The sequence below is a fragment of the Pogoniulus pusillus genome, chromosome 8 (assembly GCF_015220805.1).
Source record: "Pogoniulus pusillus isolate bPogPus1 chromosome 8, bPogPus1.pri, whole genome shotgun sequence".
Lineage (NCBI taxonomy): Eukaryota > Metazoa > Chordata > Aves > Piciformes > Lybiidae > Pogoniulus > Pogoniulus pusillus.
In genome coordinates this window covers 29,330,596-29,355,623 of record NC_087271.1, presented here as the reverse complement: position 1 = coordinate 29,355,623, position 25,028 = coordinate 29,330,596, and the positions used below count along the sequence as shown (strand labels likewise).

Here is a 25,028-nt window from a genome sequence, read left to right as displayed (position 1 = left end):
CAATAAAGAAAAAAGAACCCTAAAGCCTAACTGCTGCTGAAATAGCCATAGTTCTAAATGAACCTTTACTCCACATTTTTGTCAGAGCTCCTTGATTGATCTGGATCCACGAACTGAATTCCTCCTAATTTACAAAGCGTTTATATAAATGAGAGGCACAGAATTCTTGCTTCCAGGGCTTTCTCAGAGCTAACTTTCATCCCCAGTTCAGGCCGAAGCTGGATTCTAACCTGTGGTGTAGTTGTGGAGACCCAGCATGCCAGTGGCATCTGTAAATCCGAGGTCCTTATCTGACAGCGCAGCCACACAGCAAAAACCTCGCTTGCTGCAATGATAGCAATGCTCTGCATAGATGTGCCATGTGACTGTCATGATCTATTTGAAAAACAAGTAAGGGATGCTTTACTGTGACCTCCTTGTCTTTGCAGGGTAAGTTCAGGTGGAACTGAAAAAAATGTGTCCAATCACTTCTCATTATCCATCATCTCCTAGAATGAGTTAAAACCACAAAGATGCCATAAATACACACACACATATATATATATGTGTGTGTATATATATATATATATATATACACAATTGTCTACCTGCAGTTTTGCTGATGTAAAAAATAACTTTATTTGGGGATAAAACTTTACACTAGTATATGTTGTCTTATAATCAAGTCTAGAAGACAAGTTAATTTTGAGGCAAAGTGGGGTAACAACAGTATACAGGGACTATTTTTTGTTGTTGTTCTGTTAATATCTGAGTAGCTCAGAAAAAAAAAATCCTTAAAAATTAGGACATAAAGTATGACACATATTTTATCCATGACTTATGTCAATTAGAAACACCTTTTATTGCCTACATAAGTGAATATATGTAAACTTTATTAGTAATTTCATTTCAAATTTAAAAGAAGCAAAGGTGTATCGTAGAATTCACAGATAAAGGTTAATTTAAACTATAAAGGTATTACCAGTTGCTGCATTTCTTCATGTTACGGTTCACTTATGTAGAATTGAGATGTATTTTATATTAAACAATGCATAGCACCATTATACAACAGTTCACTAAATGCACATCCCATGTAATCTTTTGTAGGAATTAATATAACTGGACTGAAGTTACAAGGAAGAATTGAAATGAGCCAGTAGGGTTAACACTGATACTAACAGGAGATTACTAGCCATAAGAAAATTACAGCTCTTCTGAAAGACAGTGCCTAAAATAGAAGCGTATACTTGGCACCATCATAGGAACTGGTTAACTGGTGACCCTGAAGAAATACTTGTTTCCATTAATTCTGCTGTCATTGTTTCGCTAGTCTTGAACTCTTCCTCTGAATTCTTCTGTCCTTCTGATCCCAAGACAAGATGGCAGGAATGTGAGAACATAAAGAAATTACAATAAGCTGTTGGCTATATAATTATACTGTAACCTACTACACTTGAGAAGTTACACCAACAGAAACCTGGCAAGGTATTGGCTGCTAGCTGCTAGCTAAACACAGGACACTCACTAGCATAACATTAAAAAAAACCCCAAAACCCTAAAGAAACCCAGGCTCACTAGAAAGCAACAGCTACATTACAAAGAAGCCAACAAAAGAATTCCCTTAGAATACTTAGGTTCAGCTGGTTCATCTTAGGTTCATCAGCTACATGTTCTTGATTTATGAACACCGTTACATTTGCAAATTAAAGACCGCAATGCTACAAACCTTTTTCCAGTATGTAGGTTTGCCACCTTAAGACACAAAGGAGTACTCATTCGAACTAGGTTTGAAGGTTCTGCTGAAAGTTGGTGACGTTATTTGGTCATGTGTACGGCAATTACTTGAGCACCACAATTTCTAAATCCCTAAAACAAGAGTTCCTAGGTGGAAGGCAGCAAGTATGCTTTTAAGGTGTCAGACAGACCAAGGGAATAATGTTTGTTCCAGTCTGCTGTATACACTGAATTGGAACAAATTCTTGTTTCAGAGACTGGATTTTTAAAGCATCTCTATTGAAGAGAAGTAAACAATTTAAAATTTTACATGTTACAGTGACTCTACTGCAAACATTCTGAGTGTTAAGGAATGTACTAGCAAGAGTTACCAGGAGGGTCAATAGTGAAGACACCTTTTTCTTCAGGAATAATTGCTATGGTGTCACAATCCTGATTACGCGTATATTAAGGTTACCTGAACCCCATGATTCCATCTCAACCTGGATTTTTGTTTGTTTTTTTGTTTTTTTTTTGCACAGTTTGAAACATCTCAACAGCAGGAAGTCTTACCCAAAATATTCTTCTGAAACCCAAACGCTTTCAAAATGCATCGATTTATTTTCCACAAGAACATTATACGATCCCAGTCCATTATCGGGCAACAGAATTGCTACGGTTTTCAAAGGAGTTTTTGTTGCCCTCATACATTTAGCTACAGTGGCCATCAGGAAACTGTGGCCCCCGTGATGACAAGACATTAATTTTAGAGTTATTTGTAAGAACGATTTTGGAAGTGGTGACAAAGTCCTTGGTATTGAGTGGCCCTGATTGAGAGGGACAAAAGAGCCAAAGGAACTAACAAAGACTTTCCTCAATTTTGACACTGATTTGTAGGTAACAATTTGGGCATCAGCTGCCTTCTGCAGTTCTGCAGTCTGATAAAAATAAGGACACTCATGCTTATTTATCTAACTCAAAACAGTGCCATTGATGGATTATTTAGACAGCACTTGGAGTGCCATCCAAATGCCGCTTATTCATGTTTTCCCCACTGCAACAATGTATCTTCATCACTAATAATTAACTGCTAATTACTGTTGCAAAGAATACACTAGTGGTGTTTACCACCTTATTTTTAATCTCAGTGTAGGTGCCTACTTAAAAGTTATGTAAATATATGAAATCACAGTACGTTTTCCTAATGACCCTGCCACGTCTGAGTTTGATCCTATTCAATTGTGACTAGAGCAATGAACAGTAAAGATGACCTCTCTTCTGTAGAGCTATGCTGACAGTTTCAATTGTATTCCTGACAAATCATGAAATGTAAAGAAGCCATTCTAAGGAGGATAGAGCTGGATTGAAGGACTGCTGATGCCAATTATGCTTTGTACATAATGATGCACATTTTACCTATTTGGAAAAAATTCACATTTATTTACTGTCAAACAGGTGTTAAACTTTACACTGGATATTAGTGATGGGCTCATTATTAACAGGTTTACACAAAGGGATGAAAAAATCCAGAATTTTCTTGAAACAATTTACATTTCTGTAGGGTTTTTTTTTTATCATAAAATAAATTAATTACTAAATATAGGCAGAAGGAATATGGAAGAGTAATAGTTATGTTTTATTTATTTGTTTTTAAAGGACAGGCACCTTTTATTTGTGAGAAAGTTTGTGAGAAGTGTCCAGTGTCCCCTTTAACCCTTTTACCACCCAACCCTGATTAAGGAATAAACAGGGATCTGAGTTACAATCTTTGTTAGCTATACCAAATTTGTGCAAGGCTTGGCATAATTGGCTTCTAAAACAATTCCCTTCCCCGCCCACCCCCACCCCCAAATTATGTTTTTTGGCAATAAAAATTCAAAATGTAAAGAATTAAAAACTAACTTGTCAAAGCAGAACACCGTTTACAGTGAAAAGTAAGTGGAAATGGGTAGAAGTTGCCTTTTAAACATACTACCGTACTATGAACAGTGTAAGAAAAACAGCTTGTAACATATGTGCAACCAAGAGCTTTTCACCATATTTTCTTCAAACTCTTTAAAATTATTTTTTAATGACAATTATATTTCAGTTTGGACATAAATGTATTTATTTTACCCTAGCAATAGAACAAAATAGAATTTCTTTAGCCATTTTTTTTTTCATGAGAACGGTTCATTGTACAGTTGAGGAAATATATGAAATAAGGCCTGTGGCTTGATTGCTAGTGGTTAGACATGTGTTCAATCTTTGCCCTAATGGAAAAGATTTGCAGTGAACTGCAAACTGATGCAGAATATCTCTCCTGCTTTTGCAAGTCTTGTCAGGAATAGTAAGGTACAGTAAATTTGTCCCACAGGATTTTAGTGCCTACGCCTTGTATATAATACAATGTAGGCCTAGGAAAAAAAAATGGTGCAGCCATATTTACAAATTTAGTTCACAAACTGCTGCAATAAAATGGTTGGAAAGTGTTTATTTATCTTTTTTTTTTTTTTTTTTCCCACGACTTTGTTAAATTCAGCAGCAGAAGATATCTTTAAAATACCACGTTGGTATTTTTTTTTCTTTTCTCTGTAACAAATAATTCATTTTAGTATACTCTGTGTATATACAAAGTTTTTGTTCTATAAAAATTCACAGAACTGTGAGGTCCAGTCATCCCCGTTACTGGAGAACCACAGGGTCAACAGAATTGTCTCTTCAAGCAGGTATGAGGGAGCCTGCACGGGGCTAATTAAGTCTTTTTAATACTTGTACGTGGCCTTTAATATTTCTTTGCTACGTTATTAAAGGCTTGTCACTAGTTGCATTTGTCCTTCTCTAACATCTCCTTCTGGAATACATCCTTCCTTGTTAATGGGAATTATATAGCCATCGCTATTACCCCTGCTGATTTGATAGTACATCTGAAGCTGATGGCCAGCTCCTAGGTTTGGCATGCTCTTGTAGTAAATGTCCTCATTTTCACTCCTCCTGGAGGGAGAGAGATCTTCTTCAATATCAGGGCTGCTCTCTGGATACGGAGAGTCTCTGAGATTGGGCATGCTCGTGTAAAGAGAGTCTCTGTTTGGGGACTGGAGATGGTCATCAGCCTCGGCTGTCAGCTGTGAGACGTAGCTGTCAGTTCCCTCGGTCTTCACTTTCTTCTGGGGCTGGTACAGAAGGGAGTGAGTCCGCTGAGGAATGAGTGGGGCCTCGAGCTCTTTGTGGTGGAGCTCTAGCCCTGGCGTGTCACTGTGCATCAAAGATGAGGCATCTGCCACGATGGCGTCATCTTCGCTACTGCTCCCACCTATCACAGCTTTGGCTGGCAGTGTGCGCTCCAGGTTGTGGTTCTTGCTGCCGCCCCGCAGGTTGTTGTGCACTAACTCTGAAATGATCATTTTCTCAAAAGCAGTATCATTCAGGCTTAGTCCACAGTCTACAACTTGCACGCTGTCGTTATAGTCTCCATTGCGCAATGAGTAGCTGTTGTTGAAATTACCATTTAGCGGTAGAGTATCCATGGCACTTGTATCCCTGGCATTGTTCAGTGAATGTCCTGAAATGGAAGAGGACAGCCCTGGTTATTGCCTGATGTGCTTTTTATCACTTAATTGTTGTTATTTTTTAAACAAAATTCTTTAATGTAGTTCAGGACAAAGTTGTACTTGAAAGTAAGACTCGAGCAAAGTTAGGTTACTGAACATTCCCAAATGTAAACAGTTGCACACCTTATAGGAAAGATGCATTTGGAGAATAGCAATGTGTATTTCCTGTAGGGATAGCAGCATTTAAATTGCTTAATTTAATGTCAATTCTGTGTCTCTTTCACAAGGAACTGTTTCACTCCATGCCCTTGCATATGTAATGCAAAGCAAATCATTTGGAAACATCTACATTTTGAAGTACACCACCATGATTTAGGAAAAGAAAATTAACAGAATTTGTCCTAAACAACACTAAATTAAAAAGGAATTAGATCACAGACATAACTGAAGGTAAATGTACAACATAAACCCACGTAACTGGCAAGCAACTACTTTAACAACACTTCTAACAAATTTTCCTTTTTTTTTTTTTTTTTTTTTTTGGAGATGAAGTAAAGAAAAGAATGAAAAAAATGGATAAATACAAAGAATTTATGTTAAACAAGGACAGCCATCTTTCACACTACAGGGACCAGGGCCCACAAGCACCATCCAACAACACGATAGACAGCAGGTGGAATGACTCACTTTGGACAACTCACATCATGTCTGTCTGCTCAGGCTATCTGGCCTAAGAGTAGCTGATATATAAAAGAAAGTAAAATGATTTATTGTAACATGATGAAGAATTACTGAGCTTCTCAGCAACTTAGTCAGAGCAAGGGTTCAGCAAATTAGATTACTAAGCAATAACAGCTTTTATTTTCCCACTTAATGTAATTTTTTTTTCACTAATATTCTGTCTGCCAGCAATGGCCCCAGGCTTCTAAAGGTCAAAGTTTGCCTGCAGTCTGCATCAGTCACAGTGACAGCACTGAATGAACCAGAATAGTTAATTAAGAGTTAGGCCCACAGTTACCACGGGCATGGAAGTCAAATGCAGAAATGTTAGGAATTTCTGTAAGTATGGGTCACAGAAATTAAACCAAAGAATAAATATTAGTTGTGGAATGGGAAAAAGAAATCAGCCATAGCTGATACCTCATAGCTGCTGGAGGAATGACAGATTGGGTAAGTCTGCTGGAAACATGAAAGAAGTTTAACGGGGAGGAAAAAAATGAAGTCTTATGATGATTAATTTTTTATGCTTTTGGTTTTGAATTTATAAAATTTTTATTCTCTTTCATTTTGGTAACACAACAAAAAAAAAAAAGGTTTTCCTATAGACACAAAGACATGTAAACTATGACACCACAGTGCTTCCCAAGCAAAAGAAAAAACAAAACAAAAAAAAAAAAGACTAAAGAAATGAAACAGTCTGAACCATGGAAAGTCAGATGGTTAGAGCATTCCTAGAAAATCACTTTATCTACAGATATGTCTGGAAGTAAAGAAAGAATGAAGTGATTTTACTGAAATGAGACTGACCACTGTGAGGCTGCTGCATTATATGCAAGGCTTGGAGGAGTATAAGAAAAAAGTTGTTTCAGGAATCATTATGCATTTTCCTCTTTTGGCTTTTTTTTTTTTCCTTTTCAGAATTAAAGCTGCAGCTTATCCTAGAAAATTCAATCTTCCCTGGAAATATTGTTTTCAATTAAAAAGTAATTGCATTTTCTCTTCAAAAGATTTTTGTCTTCCATTAAAAAAAAAAAAAAATAGAGCAATAATTTCCAAATAAATTCTGAGTAATTTGCAGATAATTTTGTATTTGTGCCTTTGTTAACTCCTTTCCATTTGTACTGATTTAAACAGTGACGAGGGTTGTTTGAAAGGTCTCTTTAAGCCTTGATTAAACAACTTTGTAGATCTGCAATTTCATGTATGTTCCAAGATTTTTCTTGGAATGGATTTAGCTGCACAGAACATATGGCATTTATAAAAGGAGACAACACATGGACCACATGCTGGCATTCATTTCCCTCATGAAAGTGATTTAATTCTATAATTTTAATTCTCCTTTCTTCTGCTAAACAGATATGAAAACATATCTGATAATCGAAAATGAGTTTTCTATGATATACTGCAGAGTTAAGGATGCTGTAATATATATTGAAATTGGTACGAGGAAGCAAATTTTGTTGCTCATGATCAGGTAATTCAGTTGAAATCTTTCCATAGCCTGTAGCAAGATTACTGTGGGAATGTAAAAATACATGTAAATTGTGAAGCATTTCTGCTTGACACTGCTTTGGTTTTACATGGCAAATTATTTCAGCATTGCATCACTTCTGTTACCAATAGGGTTTGCTACAGACCTCACGTTGTTTTCCAAAAAGCAGTATGCAAGTACTTTTTGAATGTGGAAACATTTCATTTGCAAATTGTGAACCACTTGCCCGCTGAGTCTACTTCATGACTGCTAGTTATGTTTTAATTGTGCCCATTAAAAATCATGCTGAAAAAATTTACATTTGATAGGCAAAGTTAAGTTTTACTCCCATACTTGTCTCTCTGTAGGTTGCTAGAGGAAAGCATAAGGAAAGTAAGAAAACAAGAGAATGAAAATAGAAACTACAGTTCAGGTAAAAAGGAAATTTGAAAAAAAAAAAACTGGAAACAAGGTCTTATGAGTTCTCCATCAATGATTTATCATTCTAGTTACACTAAGGTGATCTTACAACTCCTCAAACAGTAACTGTTAGGTATTTACTGATGGACTGCACAAGCTTAAAACTGCAACTAGACAACATTAACAACAAAACGTTAGGTAAGTGATGACACGGTTTGTTCCTACAGAACTAAACTGCTCTAACTGTTAATCTCAAGATTTTCCTACAGGAAAATGATCTACCATAAAGCTGCACTATACTATAGTTTAGATCTGTTTGACGCTGGATACGCTTTTCTACGCTGGGGTATCCAAAGGTGTCAAGATGCCTTGCACTGCTTTAGTATCTAATCCGTTCCATCAGAGGGTCTTTCTCGGCAAGCTTTAGAGTCAACCTTACATTACATAGACATGATACCTCTAAGTGATATATATCTTGAAGATGGGCTCTCGGGCCATGTGGTGTCAGTCCTGTAATAGTATATTAAGATTTATGCCACCTGTGTTAAAAACATGGATAATTATTGGCAAATACTGTTACGGCAAAGGCATTACTATAATATAGTGCAGTTTTACAAGCTGACATTGGCAATACTGTATTTCTTGAACTGACAGAAATTCAGAATGTTTGGCTAGAGTATTGCAACTTGAGTTTCTATCTAGGGAAAAGAAGGAATCTGGAGCAAGCCAAGAAAAGCGGTTTCATTCAGGAAGTATAAGCACACCTGGTGAGTTAAACACAGGAGCTGAAGGGGCATTACATACAACTGTTTCAGCGAGCAATGTGTTATAGGGGTTGTTAGTGCCGTGTGGTCGAAGAAGAGGGTTTGTTAGTAGGTAATTGCCAGTCATTCCTAAAGCAAAAGAAACAGAAAAAAATGTCAGTTCTTTAATTTTAGGCTGACAGTTTCAATAAAGAATATTTTTTATTCATCATGAATCATGTAGGGCTTGTCAAATGCAATTCAGCTGAAAATTTCCACATGTATTTGAGATATGTATTTGAAATGGGAGCAGGAAAATACAGTTAAGATTCCAGTAATTCACAGGTGCTGTCCAAATCCCCAAAGCAAACATCCGGTGAGAGTGACATTTACTAATGTATACAAAATCACTGCTATACAAGAATAGCAATTAAATGTGTAGGGATCAAGGTACCACATAAAGCTATTGTGACTTTAAAAACAATCAGACAGAACACTCCCATCCAGAATTGAGAGAAATGAGTTTCTTCAATGAAAAGGTATTGAAAAATAACTTATGACAGGATCAGAGCTGTTATTCACTTTATTAAAAACACATGGATAGTGGAAGGGAATTGCTGTTTTCAAACAGACAGTGGATGAGAAACTGAAAGAAGCGTATCTTAGTATATGCAAAAGTATGCATGCTGAGGGGAAAGCAAAATATTTGCTCTAAGAAATCAGAGCATTCATATTTTCTCTTGGGACATTCATGCTGCAAATTTATCTCCCAGGTTTTTAAAAGTAATTGTTCGAATGACAAATTTTCCTTAAACCATCAGTTTATAAACAATGTAAGGTGAAGCAAAATACTACAGGAACAGGTATTTGCTTAAAACCCATTTTTAACACATTAATGCAATACCATTTGAACTCAGAATAGTGAGGAAAAAAAATGAGAGTATTTTTAGAAATCATTAAAAATTCTCTGATTCTTAATTACTAGAATAAAAATGGGTTAGAACAATGAAACACAAAAACGCCAACAGAAACCAAAGACACAAAATGCTGTGATTTGAAACTTACTTCAAACATTTCATTAAGGTAAAGTTCCACTTTCTTTTCTATTGCACTGCACAGCAGTGTATCAGGATCAGTGTATTACAGAGCCAAGGACAACTAAGAGCCAGCTATATTTTTGCAGTATGGCTATTTCCAATTTGGCAAGGAAAAGATAGTATACATTCCACATATTAATGCTTTTTTATTACCATAAATACTTTGTAGCAGAAATGAGCAGAAAATGGCAATATACAGAGAATGTGTCTGATTATGGTAATCTTAAGTTTGCATTGGTGGATAACTAAAAAAAGTTTTATCACAGTTTTTCCAGTTGTGATGTACTTACTACTAGAAATACTAACCTACAAAAAGGCTGGAGAGGAACTGTTTATCAAAGCCTGTAGTGATAAGATGAGGGGCAATGGTTTCAAATTAGAGAAGAGATTTTGTGTTAGGAACAAGTTATTTACTATGAGGGTGTGAACACTGGAAGAGGTTGCCCAGGGAGGTAGTTGAGGCCTCATACCTGAATATACTCAAATTCAGGCTTGACAAGGTTCTGAGCAACCTGATGTAGTGGAGGGTGTCCCTGCTCACTGCAAGAGGGTTGGGCAGGATGACCCTTGGAGGTCCCTTCCAACCCAAATCATTCTATGATTCTGTGAGTTTTCTGTACTACATTTACTCTTGGTTAGAACTATTACCTGTAATTTATGACTAAGAAAAGTGGGGTTTATTCAATTGAAATTTGTTTGCCTTTACAAGCTTCATTTTTATTTTAAAAGAAAAATGACATTTGCCCTTGATTGCTAAGCTACTCTTATCTTTATGTATCACTCAGATAGTGACAATATTGTAAGTTAATAAAGATGATATACATTTTTCTCACCAGGGCAGAACATCTCCACTGACTGACTAAAAGAGCTCCAAAACAGGGAAAAGTTTCCAAGACCTCTGTTCAACCCTAATTTATCTGAGAGTACTTAGAAAAAACCTGAGGAGTCAGAGTGACCAAGTAAGGGTGAAAACCCAGACTTTAATATATTGTATATTTATAGGATTTTAATGAGACTATGGAATGGAATGTACTTCTTTCTTGGGCATTAAAACATACATATTTTCTACTTAGAAGAGACTTCGATTTTTTTTTCCAGAGGAATATAGAAAGATTCAGAGGGGGAGAGCAGTAAAACATAGGTCTGTATGCCAAACAGCAAACCCAGAATTGTGCCTTCTTTTCTTTTGAAAAAATATCACAATTTTTACTTCCAAAACGAAACTAAGATAAGTACATGTCCCTTCTACAAAATCTTGAATAAAACACAAAGGAGGAAAATTTGCTAGTTGTGGTTGACGAAGGCTTTGTAGCAGCCCTGACAGAGGCGAATGTGGTGTTTGAAACTTTCCAAATTGAGCAGGAATTGGTCTCAATGAGATCTGGGCTACCTGCTCTGCTACAGATGTGGGTGGAGGAACAGACTTTGAACTTGCGTTGCACAGCAGTCTTCCCTCCACTAGTATCTCAAAGTGCTTTAAAAAACACATGGCAAAAGAAATAAAGGAAGACATATTCTGTCTCAGTTAATACCTTTGTCTCCTAAACTGGACATGAAAATGAGGTTACAGATTTCAAAGTCTAATTCAACTGAAAATTTTGGAGATTTTGTTTTCTCCATGACTGAAACTGTGGATTCTATCCCATGTGACAGATACGATGCTCTTTGAAACAGAAAAGATAAATGCTTTACAGACATCTTTTGCATAGAAATGATATCAATTAGATTTCACTGGGAAAATTTCTGCACCTAAAAATCATAGTCAAATACGCATTCAAATGTTACTGCACTCATATTTCTGTTTCAGATTTAACCTATAAAGGTTAGGAAAGATTTAAAATTACAATCTTGCTTTTAAGTTAAATTATTGATGAAACTTATTTAAATACATTCCCACGAATGGAGGAATTTGACTTCTACAGCAGGGGGCCAGTTGAGGGAACACGGTTTTAAAATGTGCTGGTGGACAACTTTAAAACTCTCCTTTTAGAGAACATTTGTTCCAGATTTTTTTTTTCCAAACATTCTTTTCAATTCTTCTGTGTTAAATGATATAAAATCTGTATAAAATTTAAGGCTTCTAAAACCGAAATGTTCCCAGTGACTGACCTTGATTAAGTGTTGAAGTGCTGTTGATGTCACCTGAGATAAAAGACGATTCAGATTGTTTTCTCACAGTATCATTCCACATCCTCCTTATACGACTCTGTTAACATAAAGTGGTGAGACACAAGCTTAGGAATTTGAAAGAAAGACTTTTTCCCACTTATGTGCTACTATGTAGAATACTTGTGTTCATTTTGTTCTAAAGTAAGCCATTCTTGTAGCACATAGTGAAATTCCTTCCTTTGAAATTGCAAGTCTAATTTATTACATTTCATTTGGATGAAACATGATGGTATAAACCTTCCTATAAACCAGTCTCTCATTACAAGGGAAAAGGTGTTTGCATTAAACTAAAGTAAAAGGAAATGTTTAAAAAGAAATGAATTCTACTATACAGAAGTATGTATTTTCCAACTAAATGATAAAAATGAGAAGACAATTAGTCCTGATTGTAACACATTGCAGTAGACTTTTCTACAAATAAAGTTAATTAAAAGATGCTGTCAAAATCTTTGTTACCTGAGTGCCAGAGGAATAGCGAGCACTAGTTCTTGTTGTTGATGCCTTCACTGAACTGTGAGGACTCTCAGTTGGTAGCCCACCACAGCAGTAGGAATGTCGGAAGCATTTGCCATATTCCTTACGTACCTTCAGGGGAAAAAAAAACCAACTGCTTAGCACAAAAAATTGCATTTGACATCTCCACAGCCAAAAATACATGAGCCTTGCCTTGAAACTACATGCACACTTCAAGGAAATATGTAATCCCTGTCTGTTGAATTGTTGGCCATTAGTAAAATTTAAGTATCCTACTTAACAGCTGCAGTTTCAACTACCTAGGATTTCTGAATGAATTCTTTTCAAAGTCTGTGTGTATTTAGATCTCCATCAATCACAGAATCGTAGCATCAACCAGGCTGCAAGAGACCTCCAAGATCAGCCACTCCAACCTATCACCCAGCCCTATCCAGTCATCTAGACCATGGCACTAAGTGCCTCATCCAGGCTTTTCTTCAACACTTCCAGAGACAGTAACTCCACCACCTCTCTGGGCAGCCTATTCCAATGTCCACTCTCTCTGGCAAGAATTTCCTTCTAACATCCAGCCCTGGCACAACTTGACACTGTGTCCCCTTGCTCTGCTGCTGGTTGCCTGGGAGAAAAGACCAACCCTCACCTGGCTACAGCCTCCCTTCAGGTAGTTGTACGCAGCAATGAGGTCACCCCTGAGCCTCCTCTTCTCCAGGCTCAACAACCCCAGCTCCCTCAGCCTCTCCTCACAGGGCTGTGTTCCAGGCCTCTCACCAGCTTTGTCGCCCTTCTCTGGACAGGTTCCAGTACCTCAACATCTCTCTTGAATAATCATTACTGAGTTGTTTATGGGATCATTTAATTTTCAAGTTGTAGGTTAACATGGTTAAGTTTACCTGAATTGAACGCTGGCTAAAATGAGTTATTTTTACATGAGCTTTTGAAGCAGAAACTATAGTAAGCCTGTCTTCCTATCCTAGCAATCAAAAGGGCTGAGCCAGCTAGCCTTTGCACTGCATGGTACTGCCCACTATGTTATTCCTTCCAAGAACATGTGCAACACCTGCAATAACTAAAAGGCATTTTTATGTAAAGTTACTCTGTGTAACTGAAACAGATACTAGCTCATGTGCTCCAAGCTGCTTTGAGATTACACTCACAAACACCATGGCCCCATTCTAGGTTGAGTCCAGTTAGGCTTCTGCAGGTATGTCCCAGGTTGAGAACTAAAGGGTTAAAAAAAGAGCCTCTAGGGACTAGAAGAATGTTATTTAATCCAGGTAATTCTGCTCTCTCTTTGTAAACTCAGGACAAGACCAGCTCGTTCTCCTTTCCTCCTCCTGCCCTGTGTCTGGCAGAAGCCACTTTGTTGGGAAGAATATGTAAGCAGTAGGTCTGTTTTGGGGCCTCCAGAGGCTTGTTTAGGCCTCTTGGATGGTGGAGGCATGGCGCAGGGTGGGGGAGGATTAGAGCACTGGGGGGTACAGATTTAGTTTTTGGCTTGGGGGAAATTTCAAGGGGGTTTGCCAGGGATGTGGTAATTGCTTTGTTATATCTATCTCTGTATTTCTCTCAAATATAATTCTGTATTTTTTTCTCCAATTTCATTTGAGAGCTTCACTTCCGTTGGCTATCTTCAACCATGACAAGGTTTCATCAGTGTTCGAGAGTCAAATTTTGAACCATGAAGGCTGGGAAATGAAGCATCTTTCACTTTCAGAATCAAAAAATAAAATCCCCTGTAACTGTCCTTGCTGAATTTAGAAATCTGAATATACCTGTGCATAAGATATATTTGCCTGACAGAGCAAGAAAACACAATTCAAGAAGGATGTTGAGGTGCTGGAACATGTCCAGAGAAGGGCAACAAAGCTGGTGAGGGGCCTGGAGCACAAATCCTATGAGGAGAGGTTGAGGGAGCTGGGCCTGTTTAGCCTGGAGAAGAGGAGGCTCAGGGGTGATCTTATTACTGTCTACAACTACCTGAAAGGGCATTGTAGCCAGGTGGGGGGTGGCCTCTTCTCCCAGGTAACCAGCAACAGAACAAGGGGGGACAGTCTCAAGTTGTGTCAGGGTAGGTATAGGCTGGATATTGGGAAGAAGTTCTTCACAGAGAGAGTGATTTCCCATTGGAATGGGCTGCCCAGGGAGGTGGTGTAGGCACCGTCCCTGGGGGTCTTCAAGAAAAGACTGAATGAGGCGCTTAGTGCCATGGTCTAGTTGATTGGTTAGGGCAGGGTGCTAGGTTGGACTGGATGATCTTGGAGATCTTGGAGGTCTCTTCCAACCTGGTTGATTCTATGATTCTTAATGATTCTAGCATTTGGCCTGCACTTATTCACCTTGTGTTTTCACTGACCTACCAAAAATTTAGTTTTGTAATTTCTGTGTGTTCACATTTGTAGCAAAAGTAATGAGGATTAATTTACAGGACAGTTTTCTGCCATATTCGGTGACTGCTATGCTGGTTGCTATTTTCAGGTAAGAGAAGACAGTACACACATCTTGGCAGCATGACAGCGTCAGTGAAAGAACACAGTGGGTAGTATTTGTAAAGATGTGTCAAACTAAATTCATAAAGCTTCCACTGGATACTTGGGAATCTAAGTGCCTCTTCTGCATTGATGGAGCGCTTCTGGGAGAAGTGGGATTTCAGCTAATCTTGTCTCTCAGCTGATGCCTGTCCTATGAACACGCAGCACAAAAAGAGAGCTATGTGTATGTAAAAAGAGAAGGGGGAAATGAAAGAATAGTGTGGATTTACATGTGCCATGAGCTGTTTTCAATATTGCAAGGAATACATACTGTGAGGTTTATATAAACCACAAGGTAGAAGAACATCTGAATAGTTGCTCACTTAACTTCAAGCAAAGGACAGTAACTCATCTTTTCATGAAAGTATATGGTACATATTTTAAGTGAACACCTATCTGTATCAGCACAAAAGCAACATAAAAAGAAAAACCAGAAATGCATGGACATGGAATTATAATCTTTAACTTTGCAGTCTGAAAAATGTAAGTCTATATATATCATCACTAGATGGTATAACATCTAAGAAAATGCATTCCTGAACACTAATGGATATTAAATGTTCCAAACCACTACATGGTAGAGACAGTAACAATCAAAACTGTATTTTTACCCAAATACCACCCTCCAGGGTTGTTTTTGCCTAATGCCTATATTGCAGTGAATGTACATTATCTGTCAGTACTCTGCATTCCACTGTCATTATTTCTAAATTATAGCTTGTTGGAAACTGATGGAAGCAACAGCACTATCATCTTGTCAGAACCAGTAACATAATAGTTTTCACTTTCACAATTCTATTTCTCTGTTCAATTTAGTGACCAACTAGTAATAACAGAATAAAAAGACTACATTAGCTATGCAGACAGAAGATAAGATGATATCCAGTCAAAGGCACTGAAACTTAAAAATCTTAAATGGCAGCTTTAATATTCTTTCAGGTATAAATCTCATTGCTCTAGGTTATGCTTTTTCACACGTGACTGGTATTTTAATATTGCTTTTCGCTGACTCCACTTAATAAAAAAACAATGCACAGCTGTAAAAAGAAATTAAAAAGGAATAGGTTTTTGATTTTCAAGTCCAATAAAAGTCATTGAAAGGGCAACATTATATGAAACCCTAATCTGGAAATAATTTGCATTTTGAGAATGTTTGTATTCTCTTCCCTCTCTTCTTAGGCTCAATCTCCTACATGCACTTTTGCTCTTTCAAAATGAGAGGTGTGCTGTGTTCATCAGATAAAATAATTTCTGTCTACCCAGTTTTTTCCTAAATTATGGCTGAATGCCACTGTCTAGACTACAGTGTTAAAATGCCACTGTTAGAGCTGGTAGAGTACATACAAAAGTGTGATTTTTGTGCTTACGCAGCGACGGTCTCAAAACATTTTATAAATATCAGTTAATTATGTCTCTGGTGAGCTAATTATAATGGGAGTTAATAATTACTAGGTCTCCAGTCTAAAACTGGTAAAAATATTTAGAATCTAAATATTGCAAATTGGATGTTTCAAAATGTGTGATGTACTGCACTCTAAGTTTTTTGAGTGGGATTTTTTTATGTTTACCCTTTCTCTATAATCTTGTTACTTTCATTTGCCATGTTTTCTAACACAGCCAATGAGCTTTTTCTGTTGTCCTTTGCTAAAGAACCAAGTCGTCCTTTGAAGCAGTCTCCATCCTCAGTCTGGGGAAGAGAAGGAATGCTTGGAACCCAAACAGAATCCCATCCTGCTGCATCATTCGTCTCCTGTTTACTTCTCTCTCTCCTGCAAGCCTTCTCGCTCCCCAGCAGATTTGCTCCTTATAGACCTATCTGTTCCCACTGGGTGAAAGGGAGCAGAACTCATTTAGCACATCCCTCTTGTGAGGGAAGGCTCTTGCCAGAGGATTCCAGCTTTTCCAGCTAAGAGCACAAAGGTGTCAGATTGCTGGGGGAAGCAAACACTTGCATACACATGCTAGTGTCTTTGGAAAGCTCTCCCATTAGCAGTTGCTTAGTGTTAATGACTACTTTTTTCTAAGGGGTGTTAAAGTTCATGATAAAATTTATTTCTACATCTCATTTTTTTAATGAACAAGCACACATATTAGAATCCCTGCCTATCACCTGTGGCAGCTTAATGGGATCTCAGGAGAGGCCCTCTGCCTTGATATGTAGAGTTTCCAGGCTGAGATGGGCTGACACTATAAACAATTATTTGTTTGAAGCAGATTTCTTTCCTTTGGCTTTTGGCTGTAAATCCAGATTAATAGATAACACATCACTAATGTAAACCAAAACATTTTCTATAGAAATCTTCTTCCCCAAGACTTGAAACTTTCCAACCTGAAGTTGGAAGTGCTGCATCCATTTTAAAGTTACCTAGCCCACAGGGCACTTCTATGACTCCTGTAAGCACACACTGCAAGAATTTCTTTTGAATCCTAGTCCCCTCCTCCATCTACTTCAACATACTCCAGTTCCTGACACTGCTATTTTTTTCTCTGTTTTTAAAGAAATACATGTGGTACTTTTAAAGAGTTACGGTAACAAGCATCTGTATTTGCAGTAACTTACTTTCTTTTGAAGGGCACAATGAAAGATGAAAATAAACATTCCTTGGAAAGCATTAAATACTGTGAAGAGATATGTCATCACAACAGTCCCCTCGTTGATAAACAGCAGGCCAAATGACCATGTTAGGCCAAGGAGACACAGGAGAGCAAATGCACCCAGGACCCAGGATCTGTAAAAGAACATTTTAGTGACATTACTTATGAGAATGCTTGTTGCCAAATCCACTATTAACATTTCAGTTTCTGCAGTTGACTTTTACTAGGTTCACATTCAAATGTAAAAATTCCTTGGGTTTAACCTATTATCTATTAAAGAAAGAACATTTCATTTAGCACTCTTAGTCTCCAGTGAAAACGGCAAGAGTAGGTATGACCTTTTTCTTTTCTCAAGAACTGCATAGGATGTCAAAACTATTTTGAAATGCAGAAGTGTAACACAAGCCCTGGCTACTCCATTGCTTTATCTGCTTTTAGAAAAGAGATTGATAAATCTGGCTTAGCCACTAATCACACGATAGACTTTAAACAGTGGTGCTGCCATGTAACACCAAATAATGTAACACGAATGCACAAAGGTTAAACAGCAGATTAAAAGCCTAGAGCCCAAATCTTTAATGCTCTGATAAACTCAGCTAAACTGAAGCTAGATGATCTAACTTCCACATGAAGAAACCCTGCCGAAATGTGACAAAAACATGGATATTGCTCTACAGAATTGTCTAAAAAAGATTCCATTATGAATAGGTTAAGGAAAAGGAATTGCAGAGAACGGCACAGAATGAAAGGGAAAGGGAATTTAGTCAGTGAATTCCACATCTAACTAATGATCTTACTTGATAAATGGCTTATTATCTTCATAGCTAGAAAGCATTATAAGCAGAAAAGAGAAACAAAATTATTAGACAGAATTGAAACAGAAATAAGAGCATTTTTATTGTCTATAAAAATTAGTCAAAATTAGGAAATTCAAAATGCAGAGGCAAGCAATTAAAAATTATAAAGGCATGTAATAGTAAAAAATTCTTTAGCAAACCAGGTATCTCAAAACTAGGTAATTAAAATTAAGGGAAACTCACAATATTGACTGAGTTTGTAAAGTTAAAAATCATGCTAGAAATTTGTTAATGTAGGGTTCTATCTTACCCAGGTAAGTCCGTATTATAGTAGCCATCACAAACACGGTAATTACTGGTGTAGATGGGAAGACAGAAAAAGGAAAAGGAAGAAAAGAGAGAGATGCTAAAGATTAGCTCTCTCTCTCTCATCATGCAACATGCAATGAAGCTGATACTGACCTATCTAGAACATCTAGTTCACGATACTAGCCTTACTGAAAATCGTTCTTCACCATTTGCAACATTCCAAGCAAATCTGTAAAACTCTTTCACATCCAACCCTCAGATTTAGAAAGTTGCACCATCCCTTCACTGTTGATAACAAGAACCTTTAGTACAACAAAAAGCTATACAGAAAACCGTAAAACACTATCTAAAGATGCAAGAGCTGCCGAAGCCTTTTTATGTAACACATACATTACTCTGCAAAAGAGATACTGCAGAACATCACCATGATAAAGTAAACATTTGTTAAATTAGCATGAAAACAGCAGATAATCTTCAAGTTAACAATAATAATACAGTCAATTCTCTTGGGAGACCAGGATTACCAGCAGAAACTGCTCAGAATCCCTAAATCAAAAAGTCATTTAACAAAACAAACTTAATATAATCAAATCAGACATGCAAACAGGAACACCATTTTTGAACTGCATTTGAAATGCAAATGGAATTACAACAGTGCTGTGGCATTTCCGTGAAACAGTTTCTTGGCTCTACTTCCAGGCTGAAATTATCTAATTTTGACCAGTGTTTGTGGCATTACAGCAGCAATGGAATGAAAGCAGCATTGGCTCTGTTTGCTTCTAATTGACATCTGCAGTTGCTGGGAGACAATGGCATGTGCTCCTAATGGAGAGTAGCTTTCAATCAGTTCAGCAATCAGAAAATAATCATAGTTCTCATACTTGAACACAAAGCACTTACTTAATGTTTTCCAACCTGCTAGAGTCTGGTTTCAAAGTGTTTGAGTGCTTCACCATTTTGCACAATGTGATCACCAGGAAGATAAGATTCAGCTGTCAAAACAGGTAAGAATTAAATTAAATGATTTCAAGTAATAGGCTGAATAACGATGATGTTATAGACTAAACAAAAAACCCTGTAGTTTATTTTCAAGTGTGTAGTGAAACTGGGTAACTATGTCAGACAGTCCATAAAAGGTCTGCAAATACAGATTGGGGCAGGGGAGGGAAATCTTAGAAGTCCTTATTTCACTTAATTTTCCAAATTAACCACATCACCATAAATTACCACATTTAGCTCATGTCTAACACTTGTCATCATCAGTCTAGCTCTTGTCTTCCAGCATGTCATGCCCAACCCTTCTTCACCTTTTCCTGTCATTTCTGGCCTCATCACCCATTTCACTGACTTCTGCCAAGATTGGTGATCCTTTTACTGTAGTATATTAGCTATCTTTTTAACACCCTATCCTGCCTCTGGAATATTTTTTGCCTTTGCTGGTTTCTCCCTTTGTTTTGTTGGGTTTTGTTTTTTTTTTAATAATTTCCTTCTGTTCTCATAAATCCCACTGGAGCCTCAAAAACAGCTTAAATTTTACTGAAGAAAACTAAAAAAGAGAAAAAGAAACACAAATCTGTAGCAAACGCATCAAACATAACAGCACCACAGACATAGGCTGGTGGTGCCCTCTTTCCCTTTGTAGTCTGGATTTTGTTGAAGGGAGACTGCAGGCCACTTGAAGGAAAGGAATATGCTCAATGTTGTTCTGTCACTCATGTGGATAATACTGGGGAAGATACTGAAGGTAATGTTTTTCTGTTTCTCCTGTTACAAAATGGAATCACAGAGATGAAGGGTACTAAAGGCCTTTCTCACAGATTGCGTTGGGTTGGAAGGGACCTTCAAATTTCATCTTTTCCAACCCCAACAGTAAGCAGGGGCACTTCCAACTAGATCAAGCTGCCCGAGGTCACATCAAGTCTGATTTTGAATGTGTCCAGGGGCAGGACCTCGATCACATCCCTGAGCATCCTGCCGCAGTATTTTACCTCTTGTTGTAAAGAACTTCCTTACGTCCAAGCTGAATCTACCCTGCTCCGGTTTAAAACCACTGCCCCTTGTTCCATCACTACAAGCCCTTCTAAACAGTCCTTCCCCAGCCTTCCTGTAGGTGATATCTGCAAAGGCAAGGATTTCTGAGTCTAGGTAAGCCAAGTACAAGGATGCCTGAGGAACAGGAGTTGGAAAGTAGTGTAGGATTAATGTGAGCAAGTAGCATATGCTGTCCTACATCCTGCAGGAGATTCAAATAAAAATCTATGTTTCAAAACAATAAGAGCTTTTTCCTTTCAGGGAGAAGTCATATATACTTAGCTACTAGTACAATGGTTCACAAGAAATGGCTGAACCAACAGCTAGGAGAAGATGAAACAATATGCTTGGACATCCTTAAAACACGATACATTAGATGGATTATAAACTCAATCTTACAATCAGCCAGTTGCTGATGGAGAATATCCAGCCCAGTCTCTCACTTAGGAGAGGATTTGGTTCAAGACAGCAATAAAATCTTCATGTTTTTGACACTGGAAATACCCCTTCATAACAGATGTGTTCCTAGAGCTGTGCCATAGTGGTCAGGATTGCCACTCAAAACCTAAGGAGAACAGGTTCTAACACAATCTCAAAAAGATTAGTATTTTGAAGGTTCTGATCAGAGTCTGTTAATAAGATGTGTATTATAGAAACAATTCCTGCTGCTAAGAGGAACCAAATTGTCACTGCTGCTGCTGTCTCAAAATTAAGATGGACATGATGAACTATAATGCATTTCTCAACACCAGAACAGTGTTTGGCAGCTCTTGACCTCATCAATCCTGAGTCAAAGTATAATTCGACAACTGCATCTTGAGATTAATGCCAGAAGTGTGTATCACAATCACAGAATCATTGAGGCTGGAAAAGACCTCTGAGATCATTAAGTCCAGCCTACGATCTAACACCATGACACCAGCTAAAGCAAGCCATCTAGTGCCACATCCAATCTTTTCTTAAAGACCTCCAGAGATGGTGACTCCACCACCTGCCTGGGCAGTCCATTCCAGTGCCTAATCACCTCTTCTGTGAGGAACTGCTTCCTAACATCCAACCTAAACCTCTCCCGGTGCAGCTTCAGACCATGCCCTCTTGTCCTGTCACAAGTTGCCGTGGATAAGAACCTGACCCCCACTTGACTACAACTTCCCTTTAGGTAGTTGTAGAGAGGTTTCCTCTAAGTCTCCTCTTCTCCAGACTAAGCAAGCGCAGCTCCCTCAGCCTGTCCTCATCACACTTTCCCTCCAACCCCTCACCAGTCTCATTGCTCTCCTGTGGACCCCCCTCCAGCACCTCAGTATCCTTCTCGCAGTGAGTGGCCCAGAGCTGCACACAGTACTCAAAGTGAGGCCTCACCAGTGCCAGTAAAGGGGCAGAATTACATCCCTAGTGCTGCTGGCCACACTATTCCTGACACAAGCCAAGACGCCATTGGGCTTCTGTGCCACCGGGGCATACTGCTGGCTCATGCTCACCCAGCACTCCCAGGTCCCTCTTACCTGGGCTGCTCTCCAGCCACTCATCTCCCAGTCTGCAGTGCTGCATGGGGTTATCGTGGCCAAAGTGTAGGACCCTGCACTTGATCCTGCCAGCCTGTTCAGGCCCCTCTGCAGCATACAACCAAACCTGTTAATACTTTACTTTTGTCTGTTTTCCAAGAACTGACAGAGAACACTTGACCTTTAAATGGAGTTATGTACATGGTTTAGGTTAAGCACACTTTCCATTGCTGCAAAATGTGTCAATATCTCATGACCCTGTTGATTACTTTTATGACTCATATAGGTAATGACTAACCAGTTTAGGAACAATTCATTCTATCATTGTGATAATTTTGTTTCTCTTATCTAAGTTTTGACTGCAATGTGTAAGTTTCTAGGGTGAGAAAACAAGTTGTTTTTCTCCCTGGCCTCTACACCGTATAGAGAGTAGGGGCTCTGCTTGTTACCTGACCCTTGCTTCCAAAACTTTGCAAGCAGATTTTCTTCTTTTTTATTTGAGTTTCTTGTACATTTTGGTATCTGACATAACACAAACTTCTCCATCTTGCTTATGAAAAAATTAATTTCAATTTACTTTTTGTGAAAACAAACAGATTAAGAGCTAGAAGACATGCCCTGTGCCAAGCCTAACATGTAAAGCAACTTTGGCTGCAAGCTATACAACCGTGAGTGCACAATCCAGTTTAGAATAGTATTTGCAGCACAGCTGGAAGCTAATCCTTGCCTAAGTAGCTACCCTGGAGTACCCTGTATTGTACTAGCAACATCATTCTTGGATCAAAACCTCATAGATACGGCTTAGCCCATAAATGACTGCTTTATAAAAGGAGGTTTTTATCCACTGATTCTTTGTACAACTGAAGTGCTGGTTTGACAAATGAAAAGCAAAAGGTTGTATTTACATAGTGAGGTTCTTTTGGTGACACACAAGCAGACACAGCCCTACCTTACAGCCTGAGCCAAGCTCCAGCATGTGAAGCACATTTATTTAGACACCTAGCTCTGTCTGTATATATGCCCTTACTGGACTGTGGAATAACAGTACATAGCATTTCTTAATAGACACTTTAATTCTAATTTAGGTACAGACACCCAAATGTGCCACAGCAGTAATGCTGTGTTGCAGTAACCTAAAAAGCTCTTCCAAGAAGAAAAAAGTGCAAAATATTATACTCTAAAGTAGCTATGACAACAGAGCACATGATATCAGTTTCTCTATCACTCTGAAATCTTGCATACTTTTTAGTTTCAGCCGTCAAAGGACCACAATTTTCTACCTGTTCAAAAATGCTGGCATCTCTATTACAAATTGTCTTAGTCAAAAGCCCATTCTGCCCACTTACACACACAGAAACCAAACCTTTCTCAGATCCCCCTTTGGATCCCTTACACTATTCATGTAGAAACTGATTATTTTGGAGGAACTCATGAGTTAAATAGTTTTAGGCATCCTGCCTTTTTATTACGCAAGACGTTAAACAGTCAGGGAAGGGAACTTGTTGCAGAATAATTACTTTTAGAAGGAATGGTTGAATTACTTTTTCTTGGTGAGAAAATTGGGGCAGAGGGAGAAGGAAACACACTTAGTACTTTCACATGTATTTGTACCAACTTTGTACAATGAAAGCTTTTTCAGCCCTAACCAACTTGGTCTGAGCTCAGCTGAGCCTGTTTTCAGCAGGACATTGGACCACAGATCTCCTGATTTTGCTTCCAAAGGGGAATGTTTCACAACTGTTTGAGAGCTGAACTGCTACTCATCTAAGTACATCAATCTGTAGATGTTTTCCAAATTTGACAGATGGTCTCAGCAGGACATCTTTCTTTAAGAACACTTCTCTACAAACACACAGTACTCTGGGATCACATAAAGGCCCACATGAATGGCAAGTTTGGCTTTCAAAAGCAAACTTAGTAAAAGGAAAAACAGGCCTCTCACAACGACTACTTTCTCACTGGTTCATGTAACATAAAGAGCTAGTGACATGCTGGGCCTCATGACAAGTGGGCTGCATCCATCCCAAAATCTGCACCTGAAAAGTACCTCTCTCCTTTAATGATAATAAAGAACAAAAATACATTGTGTAGACACACACAACACAGGGTGTACACATCTCAAACAATTGTGAAATTACACCCCTGATAAAGTCAGTAAAATATTTCCCATGTGGCACTTCTGAAAACCAGACCAAAGCTCTTTCAAAGGCTAAAACAAATTGAAAATCTCATCAGGCACTTGTTTGGATTTGAAGATTCTGCTGTGGTATCAAGTGACAAAACACATGGTAGGTGGAGATACAATATAACATCTCTTAAGACATTAGTTGCTAACAATATATGAAACTTGGACTGATGGCATTTCACTGTTTGTGGTGGGTTTTTACTGCAATTTCTATTCACTATAATAATTCATGGGATTGCAAAAGAAAGACAGACAATGAGATACATATATTAAAAAGTAACTACTTTAAAATAGAAAATTTTAAACCTTTCAATGGTAATAATCAAATGCAACACCCTGGAAGATAATGCTTCTTTCAGAGCCAACGCACAGAGGGCTATTGTGGTCTAGATGACAGAGTAGTGAGATGGATTGAAAACTGGTTGAGTGAAAGAAGTTAGAGAGTTGTGGTCAATGGGAGCCTAGTTGAAGGCCTGTATCTAGTGGAGTCCCTCAGAGATCAGTACTGGGACCAGTACTATTCAGTATATTCATCATCTCTCTTATAAAGAAAGACTGCAAGAGCTGAGTCTCTTTAGATTGGAGGAGACTGAGGGGTGACCTCATTCATGTTTATAAACACGTGAAGGGCAAGTGTCAGGAGGACAGAGCCAGGATCTCCTCAGTGATGTCCAGTGATAGGACAAGGGGCGTTGGGTGCAAGCTGGGGCATAAGGAAAAACATTTTCACTCTGAGTGTGACAGAGCAGTGGACCAGGCTGCCCA

The 25,028-nt window shown here is 38.2% G+C and overlaps 1 protein-coding gene across 27 annotated transcripts in view; it reads right to left on the bottom strand.

Annotated features, from left to right (window-relative positions):
• Positions 1-738: 738 nt before the first annotated feature.
• Positions 739-25,028, bottom strand: part of ADGRL2 (adhesion G protein-coupled receptor L2) — a 166,776-nt gene continuing 142,486 nt past the window's right edge. For 5 of the 27 annotated variants that reach the window (XM_064147865.1, XM_064147872.1, XM_064147868.1 and 2 more), the window contains 9 exons: positions 19,446-19,537; positions 18,547-18,591; positions 18,237-18,263; positions 17,405-17,573; positions 12,299-12,427; positions 11,783-11,879; positions 8,598-8,726; positions 7,768-7,785; positions 739-5,233 (listed from right to left, as the gene is read on the bottom strand). In XM_064147865.1, the coding sequence (XP_064003935.1) occupies positions 4,479-5,233; positions 7,768-7,785; positions 8,598-8,726; positions 11,783-11,879; positions 12,299-12,427; positions 17,405-17,573; positions 18,237-18,263; positions 18,547-18,591; positions 19,446-19,537 (1,461 nt within the window). In that variant the 3' untranslated portion in view covers positions 739-4,478. Of the gene's footprint in view, positions 5,234-5,909; positions 5,963-7,767; positions 7,786-8,597; positions 8,727-11,782; positions 11,880-12,298; positions 12,428-17,404; positions 17,574-18,236; positions 18,264-18,546; positions 18,592-19,445; positions 19,538-25,028 lie in introns of all 27 variants that reach the window. The other 22 variants (XM_064147886.1, XM_064147888.1, XM_064147887.1 and 19 more) reach the window with 13 other exon arrangements.